Source organism: Athene noctua, chromosome 9, assembly GCF_965140245.1.
Source record: "Athene noctua chromosome 9, bAthNoc1.hap1.1, whole genome shotgun sequence".
NCBI classification, from domain to species: domain Eukaryota; kingdom Metazoa; phylum Chordata; class Aves; order Strigiformes; family Strigidae; genus Athene; species Athene noctua.
Window position 1 is genome coordinate 6,844,930 of NC_134045.1, and position 26,390 is coordinate 6,871,319.

Sequence of the window (26,390 nt, forward strand, 5' to 3'; positions counted from 1 at the left end):
CTCCACACCCCAGGGCAGCGAGGCGGGAGGTGCCAGAGCATTGGAGCATCCCTCCGCCTCTTCCCATTAAGAAAGTAACACGTTTTCACCCATTTTTTAAGGTTTCCAGAGCTGTGCGGTATGTGAATATCTGTGTGCAATCCAAGCGGCAGAATTAGGTTTTTTGCTAGGGCTGCAAGGATGGTTTTGCTCTCACAGCCTTTCAAGCTAGCTGCCTGCATAGCAGACCTGAGGCTTCAGGCATGGAGAAAGCACAGAACCTCCTTCCCTCCGCATCCCACCTGTGACCCCGGGATCCCTGTCTGACAGCACCCTCCCTTGAAGAGGGCGGGCGGGCAGGTCTGTGTCTCTACCGTGGTGCTATTTGATGTGCACTCTGCCCTTACGTAAGTGACTGCCGCAGTAAAATGCCCCTGAGATCATTTATGGGATTGATATCAGACTGGGAGGGGAGAAGCTCCCCAGCGCCAGCCGAGACACCTGTCTGCAGATGCTCTGCTCTTGCCTTTCCTCTCCCTCATATCTCATGGGAACACCTAAAAGGATCATGATGCCAAGGGAGCTGCTGGAGCTTTTCCTCTGTGTCCCAGGAGGCAGCATGGATGCCCTGGGAATGTGACAGGCATTGGGTCAGAAGCTCCTCCAGAGCTGGCTCCTGGCTCCTCGGCAGTACAACTGACAAGAGTTCTACCATGCCAGGAGTGGGCTCCTGACATGGGGAGGGGAGGGGGAGGGAGCCCATACGTTTCCCTGGGGTGGCCAGGAGGGATGGAGGATATTGGACATTGGTGTGTGCTGGTGTTGGTCTCTGCCCTGAGCTGGAGCCAGCCTCAGGCTCGCACTCTCGCTCTCCTTTTCCTCAGAGACTCTTTGGGATGATGAACAATTCAGCCATTGATGTCCTGCTTGATGTTAAAACACTTTATTTAACTAATGTCTTTCTGACTTTCTCTCAATCAATACCATGTGAGCAAGAGGTTTGCAGATGGAGAGCTGCTGGGAAATGCTCCCTTCACACTTTTTTTTTGCACCCTCTGCTATGGGCAGAGCAAATCTATCCGCATGGATGGACAACCACTATTTATTATTCATCTTGGTATGCCAAGCAGAGCTCTATCTGAGCAACTCTTGAGACGATGAGGTTTGCTCCTCACTCCCCCTCCTTGAAATGGTTTTAATTTAGCTTAACTCCAGGGAATTCCTCTGAAATTGCCCTGGTGAAGCAAGTCTGGAATTTGGCCCCCATCGCCCTGCCCAGAGATGGAGGGCTGCCTCTGCCTCCAGCCACGTGAAGTGTGCTGTCACCACACCCCGGCTGCACATGCCACAGGTAGTGCAGGTCTGTCGCCCTCCTTTGACTCCTGAGAAGACGCTGCCGGGGTGAGCAGGCAACCTGCCTGCAGTCACTGCCTGCAGAGCACAGGGCAGGGAGGCACCATCTGTTAGGAAAGCTGTGGACAACCAGGCTGAGGTATCAGTCTGCTCCCCCTCTTCCCAGGGGACACTCAGTGGGGCAAGCCCGGATGACTGGGAGCTGCTGGGGCTTGGGGACGGACTGGCAGGGACAGGACATGATTTTGAGAATCAGGAAAGTGTGGGACTTGGATGTTTGCATCAAAACCAGTACAGCAATTTTACCTTCTTGTCCTCACTTCTTCCTACTTGCAGGTACCCACCAAGCATATCACACACTTGACAATTTTCTGCCCTAAACTCCTGTGCAGTATTCCTGTCACTGCCATAACTTTCATCCTTACGTGGCTGAACTTCACTTCTACCTGAAATGATTCCCACAGACCCCATCAAGTTTTCACTTGCAAATACACTTTAAAAAGCACTCAGCCCCACTTCAACACGACATATACTGTGTAGTTTGTGTCACCCTCTGTACAATTGACTCTCAAAATTGTTCATAATATTAATACAGGGCTTGGGATTTACCAAAGCACTTGGTATTGACCTAACCTGATTAACATGGGGCTCATCTGTAGATTGTTTTCAACAGGGAACAATGAATGTTCCTGAAAATCCCATTGCTTGGATACAACAATAGAGGAAATAGACTTTGCAGTATACATTATTATTAGCTTGTTAAAAATTCTCACCTAGGTGTCTTTTAAAATGTATCTGCTCAGGTCACTAATGGCATCTGCATGGACAGTCTTGTCATTACGTCTGAATGAATAAATAGTATTGGTTTATACTGTAATAAATGTATAGAATAAATTGGAGCTAAACCACAGCCAGCTGGGTGATCAGCTACCTCTTCAGAGTAGTTGCTGGCTGATTTCTCATGTTCTTTCAGTTTTTCAAGAGGCATGAACAGGAGACAATACAGCTGTTACCCTTGGTCCAAACAGGATCAGGTGCTGAGCACCCATTGAGCAGTCCGGGATACTCCAACCTCTTCCTGAAAACCTTCCTGTCTTAATTTTCTGTGCAACCCTTCTGCTTCAGATGGCTTAGCTCATTTGCTTGCTCTCAACAGACACACACACACAGAGGCTGGCTTTCAAACCCTCAGCTCAGGGATAGACAATATGCACTCACATCTCCTCTGAAGATAAAAATTGTCAAGCTTTCAACTCCTCTTTGAGCTGGTATCTTCAGAGTAATAGGTCAAGCTGGAAATGCATTTCCAACCCCTGTACACCTACCAGAAGCAAGCGGCTCTTTGCCGCTCCTTGCGAGCCACAGTGTTCAGTAATGAGGCCATTGATGGAGCAGTGGTATGTTCTTTTGTCCCTGCCAAAACCCTGCTCCCTCCTATTCAGCTCAACAAGATGCGAAGCCCTGGTGCTGCCAAGTATCCTTTCAGCTGCCAAAGGAAAAGGAGCTAATCAAACAAGTAAAAGAGCCCCGGTGCCAGGCTCCATTCCCAGCTCAAAGCCCGTGATACAATACCCGCTGGCTGCACCGGCTGGCTCCAAGAGGCTCCTGCTCTGCCCATCCCCGGGCAAGAGCTGTGGGCTCCACCGTTCCCGGGCCGCATTACTGCCACCTCAGTTAGCCCACATCGGAAAGCTGCCGCATTGATCCCTCTCAAGGCACACCATGGCCTGTGCTCGTTAGTACTTTTTTTCTTTAATTCCTTTCCGCAATGCCAGCTTCCTATCTCTCCCCTCCTTATTTCCCATAGCAAGGAGAAAAGCCTCATGCTGTGCCTTTCACGTCCCTCGGCCTGTCAGCAGGCAGCACGTTTGAAGTCATCTTTTTTTGCCTCCATTTCAAGCTCTCCTTGGTCAGAAACAAGAGGAGACTGTTGTTTTTCAGTATAAGTATTTCAAGCATTGTGTAGGTCATTCTCCTGTAATGCTGCTCGGTCAGTGATGCTGGTGTTACCAGCTGGGTAGCAGGTGTAAACTGGCATTGCTGGCCTGGCTCTGCTGCTGCTCCGCACCAATTTACACAAGATGAGGATGGGGTTTGTTTTCGGCTGCACCCTGATCTGCTTCTCCAGGACATTCTTCCATCTCTTCATTTTTAGCACTGACATTAAGTATTTAGAGCAGAAAATGACTAATTTGCCTCTCTGCAGCCGCTACGTTTTGAGGCCATTGGGAATTGCTGAAGTTATTTGCCACCTACAGCCCAGTGAGTTTAATAAAGAGATCGTACGTTCCGTAGTATTTCTAACTTTGTGCAAACTGCTTATTTACCACAGAGCCACCACTGTGCAAATGGCCAGGAGGCAGCCACTGTGAGGGTTAAACGCAGGGGCTACTGAACAGCCCCAGAGGTGAAAATGTTGCTTTGCCAAATGAATAACATCAAGTTATCTGTTTCAGCTGGAGTTGCTCCAGTGCTTTTGGAATTCTAGAGCTCATGGACACCACAAAGAATATTTAAGCAGGCAAAAATGTAACCTGCACACTTTGGAGGTCAGCCACGGTGCTGCTGTAAATGTCACTCTGCTCTTGCAAAAAAGCGCCACGGGCCATTCAAAGGTAGCGGACACTCAGCTGCTTGGGGTTGCACCTCTCCTGCCAACACTGGGCCCCTCACACAGAAGGCAAGAGTAGACGAGCCTCGAGGTGCAGAAGGATGCTGTGTGCTCGGCATCCCTGAGTCCCTCCTCTGATTCTCTCCTGCCTGAGCAATCTGTCCTTGTGTGCACTGATCCTGGCTTGGCCCAAGTTGCTGGGGGAGAGGGCAGCCTTAGGCACTGCCATTCCAAACGACACCAGGCTGGTGGCATAGCCAAGGCACTGGCTTGCCAGCAGCCATCAGGCAGGGACTGGTGCCTTGGGGCGAGAGAGCAGGGCCGAGCTCCCCCGGCCCCAGCCACAGCAAACACACGTGGGGCTGGTCAGCGTCTGCGACTGCGCTGGTGCCATATTGCAGAGGAGTCAGCACAGCTGCTCCTGCTGGACTGGACCTCTGGCTGCTCGTGCCGAACCCACTCTCATGGTCACCTGATATCAAACTGCTCTGCAGTGCCGAGGTGCTGTGTCTTCAATGATCACACCCTGCTGTGATGTGGAGGTTGCACAAGAGCTTTCCAGCAGCTCTGCTCCCAGACATGGGAGGTAAAGGGGTCATGCCACTTTTGGTCCCATGCTCCCCTCCATCACAGCCAATCATCCCTGCACTGCAGCAGTGCCCCACACCGCCTGATTTTTGGCTCATTCTTTAGTTCCATGCAGAGTTCTTCTGCTCTCTGGCTGGACTAGGAAACATCTGGCTGCATCTGTAGCTAAAGCCCTGAGAGATGAGTCTGTCTCCTTCTAGAGTCTCAGCTGAAGGGGTCATGATCTACAGTGGGGAATGTTGTGTCAACCAGATTTCATGGGTCTGGTGAGTCCTGCCTTCAAAATCCATCTGCAAACTTTGCAATTGCTGGGTGAGTGACAACGAACTCCTGAGGCACCGCGTTCTGCAGGGAGCATCCGTCTGGGCTGCGGTGTCAGGTGCTGGTCCCCTTCTCTGCCCAACTTCCATGCACTGGACTGAGCTTTGCTTCCTCTGTGGGAGCGCCAATCTGTGCAAAGAGTTTGTGTGATGTGGTATCTCTACCCACCCTCGCTGCACCTCAGCGAGTTTTTTTCCTCTTCTTCCTTCTTCATTTCTGTGAGGTTGTACGAAACCCCCTCCAACAATAGTGGCTTGTCAAACAAGCCAAAAAAACCCGCGCATAACCTACACCACCAAACTCTCCATCCCACCCCACCAGACCAGCCTGATGGACTCATAATTTAATAAGCTTTTCCATTTTAGTGTTAACTGTCCTCATCCCCTAGCTGGGGTAATGAACATTGGCGGATTTTTCTGTGTTCATAAATATTTCCCTGCTGCTATGAAGAGGCTGTTTTTCCCTTGCTCTGTATCAGATGAAGATGGCTGCTCTGCCAGCTCGCCATGTAAATTTAATAGCATTCCAAAACCTCTGTCCTACATAAATATGAATGCATCTCATCCAAAAGGAACCTGTTATTGAAGGAGCTGTGTTGCTAAATCATTCAGAAGGTTATTGTTTGAAGTACTCACAGTCAACAGTATCTTGGCTATTACAGCTCAAAAAAGGGGAGGGCGGGTGGAGGAAAAAAAATGAGTGGGTATCATGGAAACCTCTTTAAGTGAAGGAGCTTATGTGCCGAGATCATCAAGGTATAAACAGGGCATTGCCAACCAGCAGGTCTGGCTCCAGGAGGGCAGGCCGGCTGCAAGCAGCTCTACAAATTATTCACTGGCAATTGCTTTCTTGCTGCTGCCCTGACTTATTTACACTCCAAAAGATTTCTGAAGTGTGTTTATTTAAGAAAGATGAATCCAGAGGCTCTGGAAGGGGAGAGGAGCTTTCCAAAGGAATCCAGCCCTGCCACCACACAATTCGTTTTACTTATTAACCCCTCCACGAGAGGAAGAGGCGGGACCACTCTAAGTGCTTATGCATTATGCACTAGTGTGCCCATCAGGAAATTCTGATTTGATGGAGGCTGAAGGTTAAAAGACATTTCTGTGCTTTTCCCTACTCCTCGGTGTCACACTGGAAATTGAAGTGATGTTGTGGGGGTGGGGGAAATTGGGAGAATGATAGCTACTGTGCCCAGACACCCACTGCCACAGTGCAAATGGAGAGTTTCATGGTTGCTGAGTTCCCCTGATGTTAACATCTCTTAACAAATTCAAACAATTCAACCCCCTTTTAGTAAATTCCCTACTTTCTCTAAACAGTTTTGTGTCATCAGTACATGAAAGCACTGAAATAATCTTCAACCTTGTTAAGAAACACAGTTCTGGGTACTACAAGGACTTAGAGAAGACATGAGGTGCAAAGAGAGACCTTGCACAGGCACTGCACCTTCTTACTAAGCTTGTAAACCAGCAGCTGAGAGAGCTCTGAGTTTTTAAGCTGTCTTCAGTCATTTAATTGATGATGCAACTGTATATATCTGCATCTCTGTCCTTTACTGATTCATCTGTTCCCCAAGCAAATGTCTAAAATGAATTTGCTTTTTTTACACCTGCAAATTGCAGAAGCAAGTGAACTGCCTGCGCAAGTGTTGTATTTTAAGATGTCAGTCCGATCTTTGGGAGGGCATAATTAGGCAGATGTTTATCTGCCCGTAGTGAGTTGTGTTCATACTACAGTTAGCTGTAAGAGATAAACCTTTATATCCCATGAAAGTGTCTTTTAGGTGCATGTGCCTCACAACCAGTAGCCCTCACTTGCATTTCGGAGATGCCCACGATGGCCATCATTCTCCTAGTTCTGGTGCAAGGCATCTAAAATTGATGCCTGGAGGGATCTCCATGGGATGACAAAGCTGTATCATTTTGCTCTTCATCTAGCTCCAGATAAGAAGGAGTTATTTTCCTGTTGCTTTGCTCCTCCATGTGATGCTGTTCAGCACCTTGTAACACCAAAGGTTAGGACCCCATATTGTTTCCCCTTAAGTTCAGCTGCATGTATAATTAATGTGAAGCGCTGACTCCCAGTGCTGCCACTGGAAAGGCACCTTTGACACCACCTGGCCTGGCCACGCTCTGGCACTACAGCAGCATGTATTCATTTTTATGATGACTGAAATATGTCTTTCACTGCTCAATGTTCAGAGGGTTTTTTTGGCAACAGGCTTTCACATTCAGATACTCCTCATGTGTTGCAACACGGCAAAGCACAGTTTAATATGGGTCTTATTGCTGATCAGTCCAGTGGGAATTCTCACTTAATCAAACTTTAATGTTTTCCTTGTAAATTTCAGAAAAAACAGAAATTGGTCTGATAATTGAATTTTCAGATCATGTATCAAAGGAATAATGCTATGCACGGGATAAGCAGCAGTCTGCCTCTGGAAGCCCAAACATCTGAAATGGAAAATTCTGCAGAATTTAGATAGATTTGAATATACTGCTGTAGAGCTAAGAATAGACCATATTATTTATATTGTCAAAGGAAGCGGCTGAAATCACAGAGATCTTCAGAGAGTAAAGATGCTCAGACAGTTATGCACAGGAATTGTGTTCATGGAGCTGAAGTGGAAAGCTACTGACGTCTCAGCACAGGCACGCTGCTCCCAGCGGGCCCCACGGACCAGACAGCATTTCTTGCAGAAGAGAAATGCCAGGCGTTTCCCTCCTGGAAGACACACTCAGGGTATCTTCCAAGTACCCAAGTAGTGAGTGGGAATTAAGTTGCCCATTGCAGAGATGCCTTGTGCCCCACAGGGTGCGTCTCCACTCTGCTGAAGTCACCATGTGCTGTATTTGTCCCATGTCTCTGACAGAGAGTTTTATTTCAGAGCTTCATTAGTGTTTTCCCACTGAGTTACTCTCCAGGTCCAGTCCTTCTTAGAAGTTGATTTCTGACTAGATCAGAGAATTAAATTAAACAGCTAGTGGGAAAAATTCAAAACATCCTTTTAATTAAAAATAAAATAAAATAGAGTCCTCATAGCCATAACAGATGACTGCATTTCTCTGAAGTTTACATACTTTAAGAACTGTGCCCCTCTCTCCTGGGACCATGACAGCAACATTCAGTTTTTCCTGTACTTCAGATGCAGATGCTTTCAAGCTCAGAACTGTTTCCAGAAGTACAATAAATGCCTGCTTTCAGTCTTTGTTTAATTATTCTCTCTTTCCTCCCAAGTATGTTTCTTGTCTCTTCACTGACACTTTCCACCTTCCCTTCTTGTTGCTCATCTCCCTGACTGAAGGTGAACATCTCCAACCCTGAAAAGTACACAGATGGAGGGGTCCTGTTTCCTCTCTCACACAGTTTGCACCTCCAGTGGCTTTGGAGAAATTGTTCTTGTTCACACTAAAACAGAGGAGAGGAGAATCAGAGACCATGAGCCTTCTCCTGTGTCTGTGATACTTTCTTCCATCAAGTCAAGGCAACAAGAGTGTGTGAGATGGTGGTTGGAGCGTGCCCATCCGCAGGACGAGGAGACAGATGCTCGGTAGGAAGCATGTCTGCAGCCCGCTCCGAGAGGCTCAGGTGCCAGATGAAGGATCTGCTTTCCTGGGAGAAACAAGCAGTGCCAACCACATACTGTGTCCAGGACTCGCCCCTGCAGAGGAGGGGAGCAGGGGCTGTTTTCACACTGCCTACATGGGTGCCTGGCTAAGGTGCCACCAGCCTCTGCAAGGAACTGTAGTCAACACTTGCAAAGAAGGTGATCACTCATCGCTCTCATCAATTTAGGTGCGGAGGGAGAGCTGATGTTCATGCTAATGCAGGCTTCTTTTTTTCTTTTTTGACGCTAGATGCCTATTCAGCTTTGCCAATCCCATGTCCGTCAGAGCCAGCTGGATGCTGGGGTTTCTCCTCTGTGCCATGACAAGAAGTTACACTGGTTTTTGCAAAACAAATGTGCCAACAGATCTTGGCAGGTGGTTCTCTCCATGTCACGTTTAGATAGTATTAAATTCTCTCACTTAAGCATTATCAAGTGTTTGCATTAATAACAAAATATGCTATTTTAATTTTTTCCTTTAATTTTAATTTTCTTCTCACTTCCACTTATCAGATAAGCATTGTTATTGCTATGCAGCAAAAATTAAGATATTCCAACTGTTCTGTTCAGCTTTTCACTGTCAAAAATTCCAGCAGAACCACTTTCCCTGAAAATTGTGGGATTTTGAGAAAGCTGCATTTTTAGACAGAAAATTACTTTCAAGGAAATAAATAAAATTGGTTAGAGTGCATGTGCTGGCACTAGCTCAGCTCCTTCCATTTAGGGGAAGGGGACTTGTTTTTAAATTCCTTCACTTGGATGTGCAGGGAAAAAAATGGCTCTGATTTGTTTTGATGATTAAAATGTCAAAAAATATCAGTTTCCTGTCCATCATTCAGAGCACGTTTGTGTCAGACAGCAAGATGAAGGAAATTTTGCCCTTGAACAGTGACAGAAGACCAAGAGACCAGCTACTTCCAGCTGCAAGTGCTGCTTGCCACTGCTGGTCTCAGTGGTCATTTCCACCTTGTGCACAACCATTACATCAAGGTTGAAGGGTTACAGAGTTGTGGGCACATTCACCTGCAGATCCATAAATCCACACGTAATTGCTTATTAATAGCTCCTTCTGCTAAAAAAGACCAGAAATTCTATGCTAATTGATCCATCAGGCAGCTTTTGCTGATAGCATGCATTTAAGTAGCAACAAGTGTTTCAGGTACTCTTGCCCTGATGGTGAAGAACCCAGCGTAGCACCTGTGTGGTACTGTGGTGGGGATAGGAAGCAATCCCCAGCTCCATCCTTCAGCGTTGCATCGGTGATACTACCTTAGCATGTCACCGGGAAGAAAACATGTTCCCCCTTCCTCATGCTTTCTCCATCTACTGCATTTTAAGTGTGAGACGGGCAAAGCGAAGGGGTTCTATAGTGCTTTAACAGTCTGCAGCATCCTCAAAAAGGGTGAGAGCCAAGGTGTAGAGCCAGGAGAGGTCTTGGGCTGCTCAGGTCCCCTGGCCATTGTTGGTACCAGGCGTTGTGGGAGAGAAGGGGTGGTTGTGTAGCTGAGACATACATGGAGTGACAGCGAGGTTGGCAGCCCCTTCTTCTCAAAAGCACTGATGGAAATCTAGCCTGAGAAGAAGTTTCAAAAAGTAGGTGAAAGCTATGCAGAAGTAGGTGGTTTGGAGGCGATGATGAAGAGGTGGTGGAGGGAAAGGGTGCTCCCAACAGCACATTACTTTCCAGAGTGATATGTGTAACATCGCACCCCGGGCAGCAACAGGGATGTATCCGTACCCAGAGCCAGCTCTTCCCCCATGCAGTTCACACAGCAATCATGCTTTTCCAAGAAAATGTCAGGGGAACATACCGCTGTGATGGCCTAAGTTGCATTCATTCCTCATACATTCCTGGGGAGCCTGATAAAGATAAACTCCTAAGTTACCAGGTAGCACATACACAGGGAGCACTATGAGGTGCATTTCCATGGGGCACACACACCGGGGAACAAAGGCTGCCTGTGCCTCATACAAATACACACCTCACAAAAACAAAGCACCAAAACCACTTTCCAGAACCCTCCAGGTTTATCAGAAGGAATAGCAATGGGAAAGGCAGATAAACAAGGGATAACAAAACCGACAGATATTTCCTGTACCAGCACAAGCAAGTTGGACAGAGAGGTGTGGGATTTAGGAATCAGTCTGTGGGCCAGTGCACATCAGAGTTGGGTGGGCTGGGGAGCGGCCCCTGTGCTCACAACCAGTAACAGCTACTGCTACTCTCAATTTAAAGATACTTGGTCAAGTATTTTGGGCCCAGCCTCATGAGGAACTCTTCATCAGGTGATTATACAGCCAGTACTACTCATCAGCTAATGCTGGTTAGCAAAGCCACATAAATGGAGAGACCGGTGCACCAGAAGGGCTTTTGCTCCAGGGGACTGAGGAGTGCAGGATGCTGAAGAGCTGAGCAGATGCAGGGGAAGGCTCAGGGCACAGCTCTTTTGCTGTCTCAATAACTCAATGGCTCTATGTACTTGAGAGGACAAGTCAAGTTCAAATGTAGCAATCAGGGCTTCTGTTAGAAAATCCATACTCTGCTTTAAGGGGCTTCTGACAAGCAATAATAGGAGATTAGTAGAGTACAGAGGGCTCTGAAGCTCCTGACAGCAGAGTTACTCTCTTTAGGATGGAGCTGTTGAGAGGCAACGAAGTTAAAAGTTGGAGAGATACAGATGATGTCTTCTCTCTTTCCCTTCAGTATCATCCTTCTCTTCTAACCCTTTTAGACTCTATTTGCATGCAACAGATCCTCCAAAATAGTCATCCCTCTAAATCTGGAGAGGTAAAAATGCCCATTTTGTAAGGCTATCTGCCCCCAGTCAATTCTGCCTGCAAACTGACTGCTCTTCTCCAGCCAGCTGTTTGTCTGGAGGCAGCTTTGTGTTCTTTCCCAAAGCAAAGTGGGATCCCAGTCATGGCTTTGAGACTAAGAAACTAAATCTTAGACACGTTTCTTTGGAGAGAAATAAGCTCCATCACCTTCACAATAAAGGCTTTTCTGGGCTCTGGCTCAACTGCTTGGGCGTTGCAGCAATGTAGGAGGTACTTTTGGGTTTAGGGTTCCTAAAACTAAGAGCAGTCAGGAGCTCAGACAGGGAGGAGAGGGAAATCCAAGAAGTGTGAAATCTAAGCTCTAGTATTGCTTTTTTTAAAGTTCCTAAAGAAGAGGAAAAACGGCAAACTGTACTGTAAACTGGAGGCTGGACCCTTGGGAACTCCTCCAATTTTGATTTCCGAACACCTTTTGTTTCTCTTTGTAGCTACTTTTTGCTCTTAGCTATATTGTTAAGATCTTGCTTAGTGTATGTCTAATTCCCCTGTTCTCCTTCTGGAAACGTGAAGCTGTCTTGCCACCCTAAGGCTGTTCAGCAACCCACTGGTCAGATTCAGCCAAAAAAACCCTCCATCAGGCAACCCCATGATGGTGCCCGAGAGTTCCAATGGTGCTACAGGCAGCACTCAAGAAACAGCAGACTTCAAACTCTACTGTGCCCTAACTTAAGGTGCTATTACAGTCTGAAAGCCCTCTTGCCCACTTAAGCTTAAGAGCACAAACCACGAAAAGCTTCCACCCTCGCTCAGTGGCCGCTCTGGTACTGATTGACTCAAAACCTAAGTGCTTCCCAGCCCGTCCAGCAGTACAAAGGACACTGGATTTGGATCTGGGTATCAGGAGTTCCCAGCTGGCAAACCATAAAAGCTTGTAACTTTTAAAGTCTGCTAGGTTCTACTCTTTCTAATGCCTGTGTATCACTGGTGCGAGGCTTCAAGACTTGTTGGTACTGAGTCACTGGAAGGCAGAACTTGATCTGAAACATACTGGGAAAGTTCACAGCTCCAAACTGACCTGACCCCTATGACTCAGGGGGTGAGTGTGTAAGCACTACATAAAATTTCACTTTAAGGACAAGTTCAAAACCAGAAGATTCCAGCATTGTGAGAAATGACTTGACAGAGTTTAGAGTAATGGGAAGGAGAGACTTAGCTAAAAGCCACCTGGCATCTTCAAAGGCAGGAGAACCTCAGGATGTGGCAATCTAATAGGCAAATACCACAACAGCCTCAGATGCTCAGACTTTCCCATCCAGTATCAGGCAGGAATTTGAAAATGCTAGCAGTGACCCTGTAGATCACCAGCATGGAGTGCTCGGTGCGAGACCACTGACACGGACTGAAAGTCCCAAGGTGTTTCAAACCTTGTTTCAAGTTCCCAAGCTTGTATAGCAAAGGTGAAGGGAAAGGGTAAAAGTTGAGAAGTGTGGAGGACAAAAGGCAGAAAGAAGGATATAAACAAAAGACAAAAATTTAGTACTGTCTCATGTCTGAGTCTTCTTTAGTGTACCGAACATACTCTGCTGGAGTTTTTCTCTCCCTGCCAGCCTGGCATAAACCCAAATTAAGACTAGAGGATATTTTTCACAATGCAGTTTTTTTTCCTCTGATCCCATCCCATTAACTGGTATCAGCCATGGGTAGCTAATAGAATCAAGAGACTAAGCACTAGAATGTAGTTTGAAGTAAAGATCAGGCAAGCAATGCTTATGGGAGGTGGGAATGGCCACTGGATACTTGGACAGCTTGACATGATTGACCTCACTGGGAAGAAAATGCTTGAAAAAACCCTAGAAGAGAAGCTATAGGCCAGTGAGGGGAAAGAAATAGCTTGGGAGGTTTATTGTCTGCTTGTACACATGCATAGCATTAGGTAAAAACACAGAATTTGAGATTACACACCTCACTATTGGTCAGGCTGTCACCTCATGTTACATCATCTCATCCAATATACAAAATTTCTCGCTTGCTGCCTTTTCCCAAAATGCTCAATTTCTCCTTCTATCAATTTTTGCTACAGCAGTAGCTTTCTGCATGAGCAAAAGTTGATGTTTATGATTACGCTTGCAAATGCCAAAGTTCCCCAAGAATCAAAATAGACCCGTGTCTACCTGACAAGTATACTATTTAAAAATCTTTTGCAGGGAAAAAAAATCCATGGTTAGGCAAAACTATACATAAATAGCAGTCAGCTTGGCGTCATTATCAAAAATACAAAAAACATTTAGGGACCTCTTTTATGTGCTGAATATTTCATTCAGTCCTGCGGTGCAGTGACTCCCTAAACCTTTACTGAGCTGAGCTCTGCTTTTGAGGTTCTAATTTGCTGTTGCCATGACATTGTTAATGTCTGAATTGCTTTTTTTAACCACTCTCCTCCTTTATTTCAATCTCTTGCAGAGGCATTCTGAAATAGTGGGCACGAGCTGATCTTGTGGAACAGCCTGTGTGTCCTCAAAAATAACAGAAGAGTGTTCGTTTTTACAAGTTGGATGGCTGATACAGTCCTGATGGATGATTACAACCCTGACAGATGATAGCTTTTTAACTGGAGTAACCACAATGAACATATCTGACCTAGTTGAGATCATTTTGGCTTTGGTGTGGGGGTGTGAGGGGTGGGGGCTATTCTGTCTAATGTTTTTTTTTTAAAATAGTGACATTCAGAAAAAATGTTATTAAATAAGCAAAAAATTCCTGTTCTTTTATGCTTAATTTGGGTTCCAGAGTGAGTAGAGTGTACATAGTAAATTGCTCAGCAGTGAGTTTATTAACATACTTGCTTCTCAGATCCAACTGAGAATGGAGAAATCTCTGTCAGGGTCAACCTTAGCATAACAGCATTTCTTCCACTGGAAACACTTTTCGCAGGAGATGTACTTGCTTTAATGGGATAATACCTTCCAATTGCCTGGCTTCTTAACAATACAGCAGCGTTTACTGTTCAGGGGTTTGTAGTCATTCTGAAGAGTAGGTCAGCTCAGCTCACCTTCCCTGGGCTTCGACTCTTTCCTCTGATCAGCCTACCTGGATGTGCACATCCTGCAGTACGCCTCCTTTGAGACTTGCACAGCAGCAAACTCTCCCATTATGATCTGTAACTGCAGATACACCAGGCTGGCAAATACCCCTTTGCCAGTGTGGGCGAGGAGATGGAGCCCAGTCTGTACCTGCTGCTCTCTCTTGAGGGGCAGGTCTCAAGAGCCTTCTGAGCCTAAACCTTAAGTGATTCATCTGAAGTCACCTGCTGTCAGTTCCTCCCAGCAAATACATCCAGTACTAGCCCTGGTCCCTATCCCAGCACAAGCCTGAGCTAGACTCCAAAGGTATTTTGATAATTGGTACTTTTGCCTTTGGGCTATGTCTTCTGGTTACCAAGGCTAGAGAAGTGGAAGATGTTTAACAAGTGTTGAAACTTTAAAAAAAGCAGCAAGCTTGACAAAATGAACAGCATGTTCTCTAAAGGCACCATCAGGATCGTAGGTGAGACTTTAGCAGCTGTCAACGACGCAGAGGTACCACTGCCTTTTCTGCAGGCGAGAGGGCTATTATAGCTCTTGGAAAGCTGGCCTCAGCCCTCGGACTTGGACCCTGTCGGCACCCAGGAAGGGGCTCAGACTGGGACACTGGCAGATCCCATGCTCATGAGCTGTCATACTGTAATGCAGTGGGATGTTCATGACTGTCGCGATGCCTCTTCATGGCACTGGTTTTAATTCTGACATATTAAGCAGAGATCGAGACCAGCTGCTTCCAAATGCTCACTCTTACAGGATAGATGGTGTTCCCTTAATGCCCTGGCCAGATGTAGCTGGTATCTGATCAAACTGATCTCTGCTGAGGTGCTGCTGGGCTCCACCCTGAGCAATTCAGTGGGCAAAGACTCCTCCCTTACTAGGGATTTCTCAAGTCAATGATATAATTCCCATTCAGTGGGAAGAAGAATGTGTCCACAAGCGTTAGGTCTTTTGGGGCCATACAGAGTGCAAAGCACTACTTAAAGCTTAACAAACCCATAATGGCTTTAAATAGTTCCTTGCTCCAGTCTCAGTTTTTATAGGTACGTCTGAAAATAAGTAATGCTCTTAGAATGCACTAACAGTGACATCTGAGTATTTCCAGGAACCTACACTATAAAAATGTCTGCCCACCACTGAAAGGAACAGAGATCGACATTTCAGATAACAAACAAATGCCTTTGATTTTCTCTCTGTGCCAAGGAACACTGATATTGTCTCTGTCTCCTGGGCATTCTTCAATGTGCCTCATTAGGACGTTATGAAATGTTGCTCTATTTGTTCTGTTGTAAAATAGCAAAACAAGCCTTGGGGCCAGATTGACTTCAACAGAGCTGGATGTGCCCAGGCTGAGGATGTGCCCTCTGCGTGGGGATGCTTGTGCCTGGCATGGCTGGAACAAGGAGGGCTGAGGGAAGAGCAGGGAGTGGGAGAGATGATCCCCTGGCAACTTCTCACTGTTTTCTTCCAAGAGCTCAGCTAAGGAAGGCCCTAACCTAGGGCTGCTACTCTCTTTAATGTAGAAGCTTGGCAAGACCAGCTCTGCTGTGTTAACACACATCTGCAGGTTTTCAAAGGTTTCAGTCTTGAAGATAGACGTGGAGGCAAAGGCAGATGTAAAGCACATTTAGAAACTGTTGTTTTTCCTAGACTGGAGCTCTTAAACTAAACAGATAGCTGAGAACAGCTCCCTGAAAATATCACATGGACTCTACAGTCTTGCATGGGAAAACTAATTTTGCCAGTGCATTTAACAAATCTTTGTTGTTCACACCTACTAGGGAGTCTCTTAATGAGTCCAAGTGGATATCTGGTCTGCAGAAGCAAGGTGAGCAGCTGTATGCACTACTCACTTATAATAACATACAGAATCAGCCCACACCTCTTCTGCTACTGCACATGCCAGTGTGCTAATGGGTAATGTCTAATCCTGCCCTTTGCTAATCCAGTCATGTTTGCTTAACCACACTAGCCCAGTTACTCCCAAAATCTTTCCGTCTATAATGAATAATCTTCAAGTTCAAGCGGTGAAGGCCCATTTCCAATTTTAGAGATTTGAATGTCAGCCACAAACTTAGATGTAGATTGCTCTGGAGATCTACCAAATATGGACTCTTAAAAATTCAGTCCTTTTGGAAAGGTCAGAAGTGACTGCAATTGCAAAATCTTTTCTAGGCTGGCAAGCTTGCTCTTAGTTGCCATGCTTTTGGACTAAATGACCCCTGACTTTGGACAAAGCTTTAACAGTGTCTTTTAATCCTAGGTTTCAGACGTCATGATGGGATGTTGCTATGTGAACTCACATCAGCTTTATGTACAAATCAAAGTGGCGAATAATTGCTGGCTTCAAACCCTTGAAGACTTCTCCCTGCATGATATAGTTAATACAAAACCTTAAAATGCTGTGATGGAGCAAATTAGAGTGGCATGAAATAGGATTGTAGTTACAACATCTAATTAAAAAGCACTGTAAAATATAAACTTTTTGTAATATATGAGCTGGTTATAAATAGGACAGCTGGATAGACCAACAAAATTTGCTTCTTGAAATCTGGTGATGCAGAAGAGTATTATAGGATTGATTCTCTTGTCGGAAACCAGAGCACTTTAAGGTCTTCCTGCCTCAAACCGTGGATGGCTGTTTCCCAGGACAGCAAAGATCAGTTTCTCTAGTTCCACAAGCAAGAATTAAGTCTTTCAGCTTATGTTTTCTTCTAGGCATAGACTAATGGGTCACTGACAACATTTTTAAAGTTTGGAGATGGTGGTAGCAGCAGGACCTCACTGTGTAGGCCGCTGAGGTTTAGCATACCCTGCAAATGTAGCTGCCTTCCTCCACCTACACAAGGACATAGGAATGGCTTTGCAGAGACGGGTATCTCAGGGCCTGGCTGGCTCTGGCATCCCCGGACTGATGTGTGAAGAGGCAGGATGGCTCCTTCAGAGATGATGGCAACGTGAAGACCCAGAGGAACTGTCCCTTCCCCTCTGGCACTGCTGTCTGTTTGCTGGAGGAGTCTAGCTCCTGACTGAATGCCCAGAGAGTCACTGCGCTCCCGTCTCAGTGCCCTGGGGGCATTTCTGTGAGACACACCAACTTGGTTTGACATTTAATAAACTGCCTTGGTTTTAATTTTGTTTCTTACTTGCCAATTAAAGTGCCTTGTTGCCACAGCAACAGAAGGACGTCAGTAAAAGCATGGGACAAGCAGGGTTGTTACCCCCAGGAACTCAAGTGGCAAAACCATCAGACCCTCATCTGCCCCCTCCATGCAGAGTGGCTGTCAGTCTGTCTGTCTGTGCCATCAGTTTTGACTTAGTGTGAGAGAGAAAACGTACAGGCAGGATTGCCAGGGTTTCTTTCCTGACATCTCACCTAAGGAGGTGGAAAAGGAAGCCTTAACTCCAGATAAATAGTCTTGAGTAGTGTATACAAAACGAAAAGCTTCTGGCTTCTGCCCATGCTTTCAAAGGTGTTGCCCAGGAGGTGTGTACTCAGGGCGTGTTGGCAGTGAGTGCAATAGCATCACTCTCTCTCCGCAGAGGGGCACTGCGGCATTTTGAAGCCCGGGGATGAAGGCTTGGTGGTGAGGATGGTCCACGTGAGCCATCTGCCCTTGTGGGTCACTCTCTGCCACACCGTGTGTCGTATCTGCAGAGGCAGAGCCTGCTCTTGGAGGCAAGCCATTCCCAGTGATAATGGATGGGACAGCTTTAGCCCTGTTTATTTCAGCCTGTCCTAGTCAAAAGCTCAACTTAGGGATGAAAGGAATAGCTATTCACAGAGCTAGGAGAGTACATGCAGATCTGACCTTTAGAACAACCTTTTACAGTTACGGAGATGCTACTTTTATCACTCCACTACTTGCTATCCTGTTTAGCATTCAGCTAGAACCTACTGCCCATTTCTTCCCTGTAAGAGCTAGAAACAACCATCTACGAAGCTTTGCTGGTGGTCCTGCATGTGAAATTGGATCTCTTTTCCTTCTGCACATCAGCACTTTTATTTCTGACCACTCCTAGCATACGTCCATCCAGATTTAGGTGCTAGGCACTGCTTCAGATGCCGTGGATTTATAGTTGTAATTTTGTGTGTGCATCAAGGTGCTGGCAGTTCAACTAATTGTTTCACATAACATCCTGATGTCTGGTTCAAACCCAGTATTATGGTAGCCTACAAGAGAGGCCAAGGGCTGGGTCTCTGTGGCTTTGGAAGAATTTAATCTTCTCAGAGCTAACACCTTTACCACAAGCATTAACGGGCACTTTTCATTAGCAGACTCCCCTTCCAGACCAACTGAGAGGAAACAGAAATTAAGTCGGTGTGTCTCTGTGGCATGCCCAGACTTGGGCTGCTATTTGCAGAGGGTGCTTGAGCGAAGCTCACCCGAATCATGCCACTTGGAAAGAAGGAAGCACAGATACTTCCCCCAGCTTCTGCCCCAGAGGAGAGGAGCTGTCTGATTCAGCAAGGAATAAACAGAGCAAAGTCAGCATCACCCCTGCCCACCTGAGGAGACCCCACTCTTTAGCCTGTGGACAATCACCCCTCTGCTAGAACAGCCAAGAGAAGAACCCACTTCAGTGCTGGTGGGGGGCATAGGGACAAACAGTTCACTGGAAACTGTCTTGGCACTATTAAACCTCCTTTGCAGTGTTGAGTGTAGCCATCTGGTCAGTAACTCCTGGTCTGAACCAGGAACTGTATAAGCAGTATGAAGGGAAATCTGATTTTTCCTCCTGAAGGAACTTGCTAGACTAATTCTTCCCAAACCAAAGCAACAGCTTCTTAAGGAAAAAGGGCTTATAACAGCATGGTGTGCTGGTGCTGCCCAATGCGTATAATAGGGTTTGTAAGGGTTGCTGGGGATAACGTCTGTTTACATCTGGAATTTAACTTGCAGAAAGCTGGTGCTTTGCAGTAGACTTGGCTCCTGAGCTCAGTTCTCTTCCTAAAGGGTCACTGAAGACTCACTAGCACTGGAACTAATTGCTGGCAATCTCTCGGAGGATTTCAAGGCAAGTCAGATAACGATAGTGTGGAGTGATAGGCTTCCCCTCCCCATCAGCCCTGTGTTTATTTGCTGCCCACTGTTTCTTTGCAAAGTTGATGGCAAAGGAGAAAGTGACATGTGCAATAGCCTGTCCACTCCCTCCATCCCTTGTGCTCTTGGATCAGTCCAGAGAAATGAAGCTGAAAATGCATGCTGACAAGCAGCATGACCCCAGAACTGGGGTCTTGCCCGCCCAGGATTTTAGGGGACATATGATTAGTGGTGAAAAGGCAGCTCAGAGCTGCTGCCCGTGTGGATTACTATTAGCAGCTCTGTCCTCATCACCCTTCTTCTTTTTCCAAATATCAACTGATCCTGCTTTCTGGTTTGAAACGTGCTGGGTATGGCTCTCTCCTTGGCCTCACCATGCAGCGGTGCCCAAGGAAGGACCATCGAGGTGCCTGAATGCAGTGGCACGGCTGGCTTACAACCGGCGGCTGGCTGCTGGGGCACATCGAGTGCGGCAACTGCCTGAGCAGGGACAGGCTTTGCACCCTACAGCTCCTTCAGGAATGGGAAAAGGGGAACCAGAAAAGGGGTATCAGCCCAAGAGCTGGCTTTTAAGCTAATTCAGTACAGTAAAAAGTCTGTGAGTACAACCCACGACTGTGAAATAAGCAGAGGTGTAGTTTGGGTCCAGCTCCTCTTGGCTTCTGAAACCTCAGGGCCTGAGAGCCTTGGTGCTGAAATTGCTCAGTCCTCATGCTGGGGGATAGGCTTCCTCCTCCTGGTACACAATTCAGGGCTTTAGGGCTGGGATTGTTTTGTGCATGTGATTTTATTTCTTGGATCACCAACAAGAAATAGAAGATGCTCATCGCTTAGTCCACAAAGACATGAAGAGCAGCTGAGCCAAGGGCTCAGTCCTGCAGAGCCTTGCATGCTGCTACAAATCGTCCTATAGCCTTCCCTGAGGTTTTGTTCTTGGAGAGAAAGTTGAGGAAATAAGGATTTTTGCCTACTCACTCATCACAAGACCAGCCTGAATTTGGCTCATGATCCACTGTAATGCTGAATATGGTCTTTACAGCCCTGGTACATCTTTTGCCTCTGGAGTAAATTAAAGAAAGAAGTCTGCAATAGCAGTGGGTGCACCCCAACTGCAGACAGCAGATTTAACCCCAGGCCTTTTCCCGGGTGAAGGATCTCACCAGTGGAAGTGAGCATGGGAAGACACAGGCATGCCACAGCAGCTAAGAGAAGCAGAACTTGAACTTGCTAGCAAAAACCTGTGCACCTTGGGAGGGGTTGCCTGCAATGCGCATCGAGGGAAGCTGTAGTAAAACAAAAGCCTGTTTGAAACTAAGGGACTCAAACAAGGACAGCACAAATATCACCGGTTAGAAACCTTTGCATGCCTCATAAATGTAGCAGTGGAACTTGGCAAGAGAAAACCTTTCCAAAGCTTATAGTACCAATAACAGTAATTAAAGAGAATAAAAGATGGAAGAAAAATGGCTTCGAGACCTTTGGCTAAGGTGTTTGTGAGGTGGTGAGGAAAAACCAGCCTAAAATTCCCCTGTCTTTGGCATCCACAGAAATGTCACACTGCGCCTCCAGATAGGCTGTGTTGCCAAACCTGTCCTGCATAAAAGAAGAAAAAGTATACAAATGTGATGACATGTAGAAGGGAGGAATGGAGATGAGACCTGGTTCTCACTTGGAAAAAACTAATTCATAACTTTACAGAACTAACTCAAACTCACTTGATGGCGACTACTGGGATCTCTTTCTCAGAAAAATTTTCCTCTGTTGCCTGGAAAATCATCTGCCAGCACTCACAATTTTAAATAAAAACTCAGTAAAATTGGCAAGCTGAACATTCTCCTGGCCTTAGAGAATGCTGTCTACTTCTCTGCCGTTGCCTCCTGTTGCTGGGCTTTGATCACACAGACGGGCAGGCACGGGGGGAGCTGCGGTCCCAGGGGCAGCGAGCATGCCTCTGTCTCGCTGTGCCCTTCCCGAGGAGGGCTTGGCATGGAGGCTGCCTCCTCTGGAGCACAGGAGCTGCCTGCAGGTAGGAGGGAACTGGATGGGACCCTTTTTGCTTCCCAAACCTGTGAGGAGCTATTCTGGAGCTGTAAGTCTGTTTGCATCTTCTCTCATTAATGGATGCTTGTTTCCTCTGTGCAATACATTCCCCTCCCATCCCTACTTGTAAATCTTCTTCAAATCAGAACCAATTTCTCTATCAGCCTAACTAAAAGTAACTGGTTGTATTCAACATATGACCCAAGAGCCTAGATACCTGACTGAACATCTGTAATGTATACCCAGCAGGTGAGATCAGATTAGTAAACCCCCTTCCCATAAAGCAGCAAACAGCTGCTCAGGGGTAGTTTCAAAATGCAGAAAGATGGGTCCACAAGCCAATGACAACCATAGAACTAACTGGAGCATGTAACTGTGGGACTGTTCCTATGTGTCACTTGATCCTCCATTCCCATGATCTCAGTGTAAATCAAGAGTAATTCCCCTCTAATCAATGGAGTTAATCTAGTCTTAAACCAATGAGGACTTAATTATAAATAGCCAACCTAGGGGAATTATTTCTTATCAAGGGAAAAGTATCTAGCAACAGTCATGCCATCAACACAGATATAATATGCTGCAAACCAGAAAACTCCTACAGCCCTGGAAAAGGAAGAGCACAGCAGAACGGAGGAAATTTGTTCAAAGCCTGTGGGTGAGATTTTCTTTGGCTCTTGAGTGGGTTTTGACACTTGGGAGGGATGCACTGTGTTGCCTGAAGCGATTCCGGGGAGACGTGTCACAGATGTGGGTCTCTGCTGGGGAAGGATGAGGCATCCTGGGGCCCCCAGTGACTATCTATCAAAACCCCTAAACCAGACATGGGCTGATTTGCGTGTCCTGAGCTTCTTTCCTGCACATTTTCTCTCTCTGACCACAAGGCTAAACATTGCCACGACGCAAAATGATAACTGTTTTACAGCAGCTCTTGAGGCTTTGTTGTGTCTAATCTTCATCTGGAGCTCGAGTCTCTTCTTCCTTTGAATGAATGCTGGGAACTCCTGCCTGGCCTCCCGCGGCAGCAGTCCTGCCCGGGGTGAATGGCATCTTTGGGCTCCTGCTGCCCTGGGTGAGGCTGGTCCGTGCTGCGCAGCTAGACATCCTCACACACCACTCGGGAGGGGAGGCTCATGTCAAAGCAGTAATTGTAGCTGTTAAATGAGTTCCCATGTGGTATCTTTACTCAGTTATTACCAATGTACACAATGCTGATTAACAGCCTCAGTAAAACCTGCATTTGGGTAATAAAGTCTTCATGTGTGGCAGATCTTCCACCACCCCTGTGACTGCTGCAGTACAAGGGACACGTTTGAGGTACTGCCATCCTGCTGTGCCTCTGCTGGGGGGAAGGCACCATTCCCGAGGTGGCTGCAAGATCTCTCCCTGCCCAGCTGACTTGCCCAGGCTACTAGGAGCAGCCACTCACTTTGGAGGGACAAGTTTCCCCTTAGGAGTAGCAGAGTGCTGTGGGGCTTGGGTGCAGTGTCGGCACATCTTAATTTCCCCAAGGGCAGTGTATCAGCTGGGAGCCTCTGTCTGCTTGACTTGCCAGCAAAATACCCCTTTGGGAAGGATGGGACTTCACAGTCACAGGCCATGAAATGGCTCCTCTGTGCTGGGCTGTCCCTCCATCCGGGCTAACTTCAGCATGTGAAGGCACCGGGCTGTCCACACCTCCCCACCAGAGCTAACAACAAAACCTGCTTGCGCAGAGCCCGAGGCGGCTGAGCGCCGGGGTTCAGCCGTGCCCTTGGACCTGCTGCTCTTGCAAGGGCACCTGACGTCATGTCCCTCAGGGAGCCAAATTGCTTTGGGGTTTGCGGCCAGAGTGGCCCACTATTGTGTCCTAAGTTTATCAGCATGTGGTGTAAGCAAGAACCATGTTCCCCATCCCTCCTCTCCCACATGCCCAGGCATAGCAAGGCAGCTGCCCCAGCTCTCCTCCCTCCCTCCCAAGCTTTCCCAAGCCCAGCCTGCCTGTGCTCTTGCTGTTTCGGAGCAAAGACTGTACTATCCCTCACCACGATCTCTGAATAAACATCAAATGACAGAGCCAAGGGAGAGGTCCCTTTTCAAAACATTTGTTTTATACCTTTTTGTGAGTTACACACCAAAGATCCATTTAAGACCAGGGATGCCCTATATAAATATTTTTGGTTTACATCTGGAGACATTCAAATAATAGGAACATCACAGAAGGCATTCAGAAAACAAATATTTTAAATGGCACTCCTAAAACTGGTGAGTAAGCAGAATGACTCAGCAGCACTTCCCAACAATTCCCAGAAGAGATGGAAATAAATCCACTTAATAACTGACATGTATTTGAAATGTGCTGAGTAGTTTGTAGCTATCTGCAATTGCTGCTGGGAGAGCTCACTCGCAATCATACCTAAAGGTAGCACCCTGCCTGCATCAGGCGGCGGCCAGATGCAACCTGAACTTCAGTCTCAAACATGATGGTGTCTTTCTGGAAGGGTTTTAGCAAGTGTCTGATCACCCATATAGTCAGAAACACATATAAGCATCTTTGAAACCTCTGCTGTGGTGTGTGTTTAAACCTTAGTACCTCAGTTGCACAGTACATAAGTAACTAGATGTATTTTTTGTTCTGGCTTACAGGTCCTTCAGTCCCTTCACAGATAGAAAGGCTCTAGAGAAGGACAAACAGTATCTGACTGTGTTCACTGACACCAGATGCCACCCAGGGCAAGGCCACTGCTGTCTGCTCTGCGGCGAGTGGTTGTGCTGAGCCCCATTGGATGGGCTGAAATCTGCCTTGGCCCAGGAGTGGATGGTGGTGTGGAGCCAGCCCTCACCTGACCTGCATCCCACCCTGGATCCAGGAGATGTCAGGAAGCCCCTTTGTGGGCAGCAAGGAGGTTTTCACCTTCCCAGGGCTCTGATCCAGCTGTGCTCTTATGCCAAATATTTTTTAACACCTTGTCTTTTGTGTTGTCATGCTCTGACGCTTTCCTGGGGCTCCCAGAGGAGCTATCTCCCACCGGTATCTTGTGGGAATGGAAAGCAGCACCCCACCTCTCATTAATTCACCACTAATGTCACAGTCCCGAGGCTGCTTCGCTCTCCCCTGTGTGCCAAGTGCTTCCCTGTCACATCACCTCCCTGGCAGCCCTAACTGCGGCTGCATTTGAATAACAAATCCCACAGGGGAATGAAGGCAGTCCTTCTTCCAAGGGAATAGGTTAGGTTTTATTTTTCTTCTTTTCAAACTAAAAATACAGCCTGTATCATCCGAAAATCAGTATCAAACACATAAAACTCGTGGGGGAAAATTGCATCCCTCTTTCAGTGAAAAGAGAGAGCTTGCAAGCAAAGAGCAGGGAAGAGGCATGGAGTCTGCATTTTCACAGTTGAACAGGGATGTTGGACAGTTTTGGGGGAGGTGGGGATCCTTTTCAAAGATCCTTTGGAGGACTAGTGTTGTTCATTACTCAGAAATCAAGCTTGAAATGGCAGCTGAAAGCAGAGGCACCAGGAAAAAAAAAGCAGCTCTGAAGATGGATTTGCACCTGAAGAGGTTGTGCTTTCCACCAGCCAGGAAGCAAACGATGCCAGGAGAATTCATCTGACAAGCTTTTCTCCTGGCGGCTAGCTGAAAAGGAAGGCAATACTCATAATTTTAAAATCACCTTTCAGGTATTTCCTATTTTCACTGATCCTCCCATACACATTATGTCCTCAGACCTCTCCTATCCCTCTACACTTCTAAAGCCCAAAGGACTGGGTGGCCCTTCAAAAGTGGATTGTCCTGATCCCTCCTAACATCATGGAGAGAAGAAGGAAAGTGCTACAAGCCTGAGCCTGTCTCTGGCTGGAATTCCCTTTCCTGGCACCAGTGACTGCTGCCTTGTCCTCTCACAGTGTCTCTCTGGGAAAACTCAGGCACCATCTTCTTTAAAGTCCTCTTTAGGTGGTGAAAGATGTGATTAGATTCAATGTGGAGCTTGGAGTTGGAGTGAGATGACTGTGGTCTCTCTCCTATCAATGATCCCCTGAGAAATCTCTTTCCCGCCTCTGCTTTTCTTCAAGAGAAAATTAAAAGGCCAGTTTTAATTGATGGCATCTGTTCTGGTCAGTGGTTTCATAGGCTGGTTAGCTATAAAGCTGATCTCAGAACTGAGAAGGTGGCATGGATGGCAAGCGTCACCAATCTACAGCACCTGGCTGATGCTAAGTGCTCACCAAAGAAACAGATCTGAGTGGCATTTTAAGGTGTGACTCCATCACTTATTCTCATCTGGCTCACTTAGAAATGATGCTGAAGTGCATCAAAATATTTTTTTCCCCTTGGAAATGTGTTTCTTAGGAACAGGTTTCCGACTGCACAGAGGGACTGGAAGATCAGGTGAACTTCTATCCCACCCCAACCCCTGACTCCTGCCCATTCACCACCAGCCCACGGTGTCCGGGAGAATCCAAAAAGCAGACCCAGTGTTTACTTTTGAGTGAGGATGAAAGCGTTGCCATGCCAACACCACAGATAGCATCCTGAAGCAGGACCAATGTGAAAAACATCACGCTGGCATATCAACCACTCAGCAAGGTGGCACCTTCCAGAGAGCAGCCTTCCACACGACTCGCGTTTCCAACTTGCTACGCGACTGCCGCCCACTCTCCCCTGCCTCGTTTCAGCTCCATTTCACACGGCCTTTTTTCACTCTTCAGGAATTTTAACTAGAACTGGGTACATTGGGTCACCGTGGGGAAGTTTGGGTTTTCAGAGCTCTGTCAGTGATTGATAATCATCTGCTGGAAGACAGGTTAGCTGATACTGCCTTGCTGTCCATGCAGTTCAGTCACCTGCCTAGAGCACCCAGCTGTTTCCACTGCTATTACATTTTCTAGGCTACTTCTATTTGGGTCCCTGTTCCTCCCCTTTTCCTCAGAGCTGGTGTCATCTTCCTCCCTCACAAACTCAGGATTTCTTCCTGGTCACAAGCACTGTGACACGTTTGCAGAAGACT

At 46.9% G+C, this 26,390-nt stretch overlaps 1 protein-coding gene across 7 annotated transcripts in view; it reads right to left on the reverse strand.

Annotated features, from left to right (window-relative positions):
* GNAO1 (G protein subunit alpha o1) overlaps positions 1 to 26,390 on the reverse strand; it is a 147,178-nt gene that overhangs the window by 63,826 nt on the left and 56,962 nt on the right. The window contains exons 4-5 of one of the 7 annotated variants that reach the window (XM_074913058.1): positions 8,041 to 8,060; positions 4,386 to 4,426 (exon numbers count right to left, since the gene is read on the reverse strand). The exons of 3 other annotated variants lie outside the window; for them this stretch is intronic. In XM_074913058.1, the coding sequence (XP_074769159.1) occupies positions 4,386 to 4,426; positions 8,041 to 8,060 (61 nt within the window). Of the gene's footprint in view, positions 1 to 2,941; positions 2,971 to 4,385; positions 4,427 to 8,040; positions 8,061 to 11,051; positions 11,084 to 17,282; positions 17,312 to 25,961; positions 26,003 to 26,390 lie in introns of all 7 variants that reach the window. 3 more of the 7 variants (XM_074913057.1, XM_074913060.1, XM_074913056.1) reach the window with 3 other exon arrangements.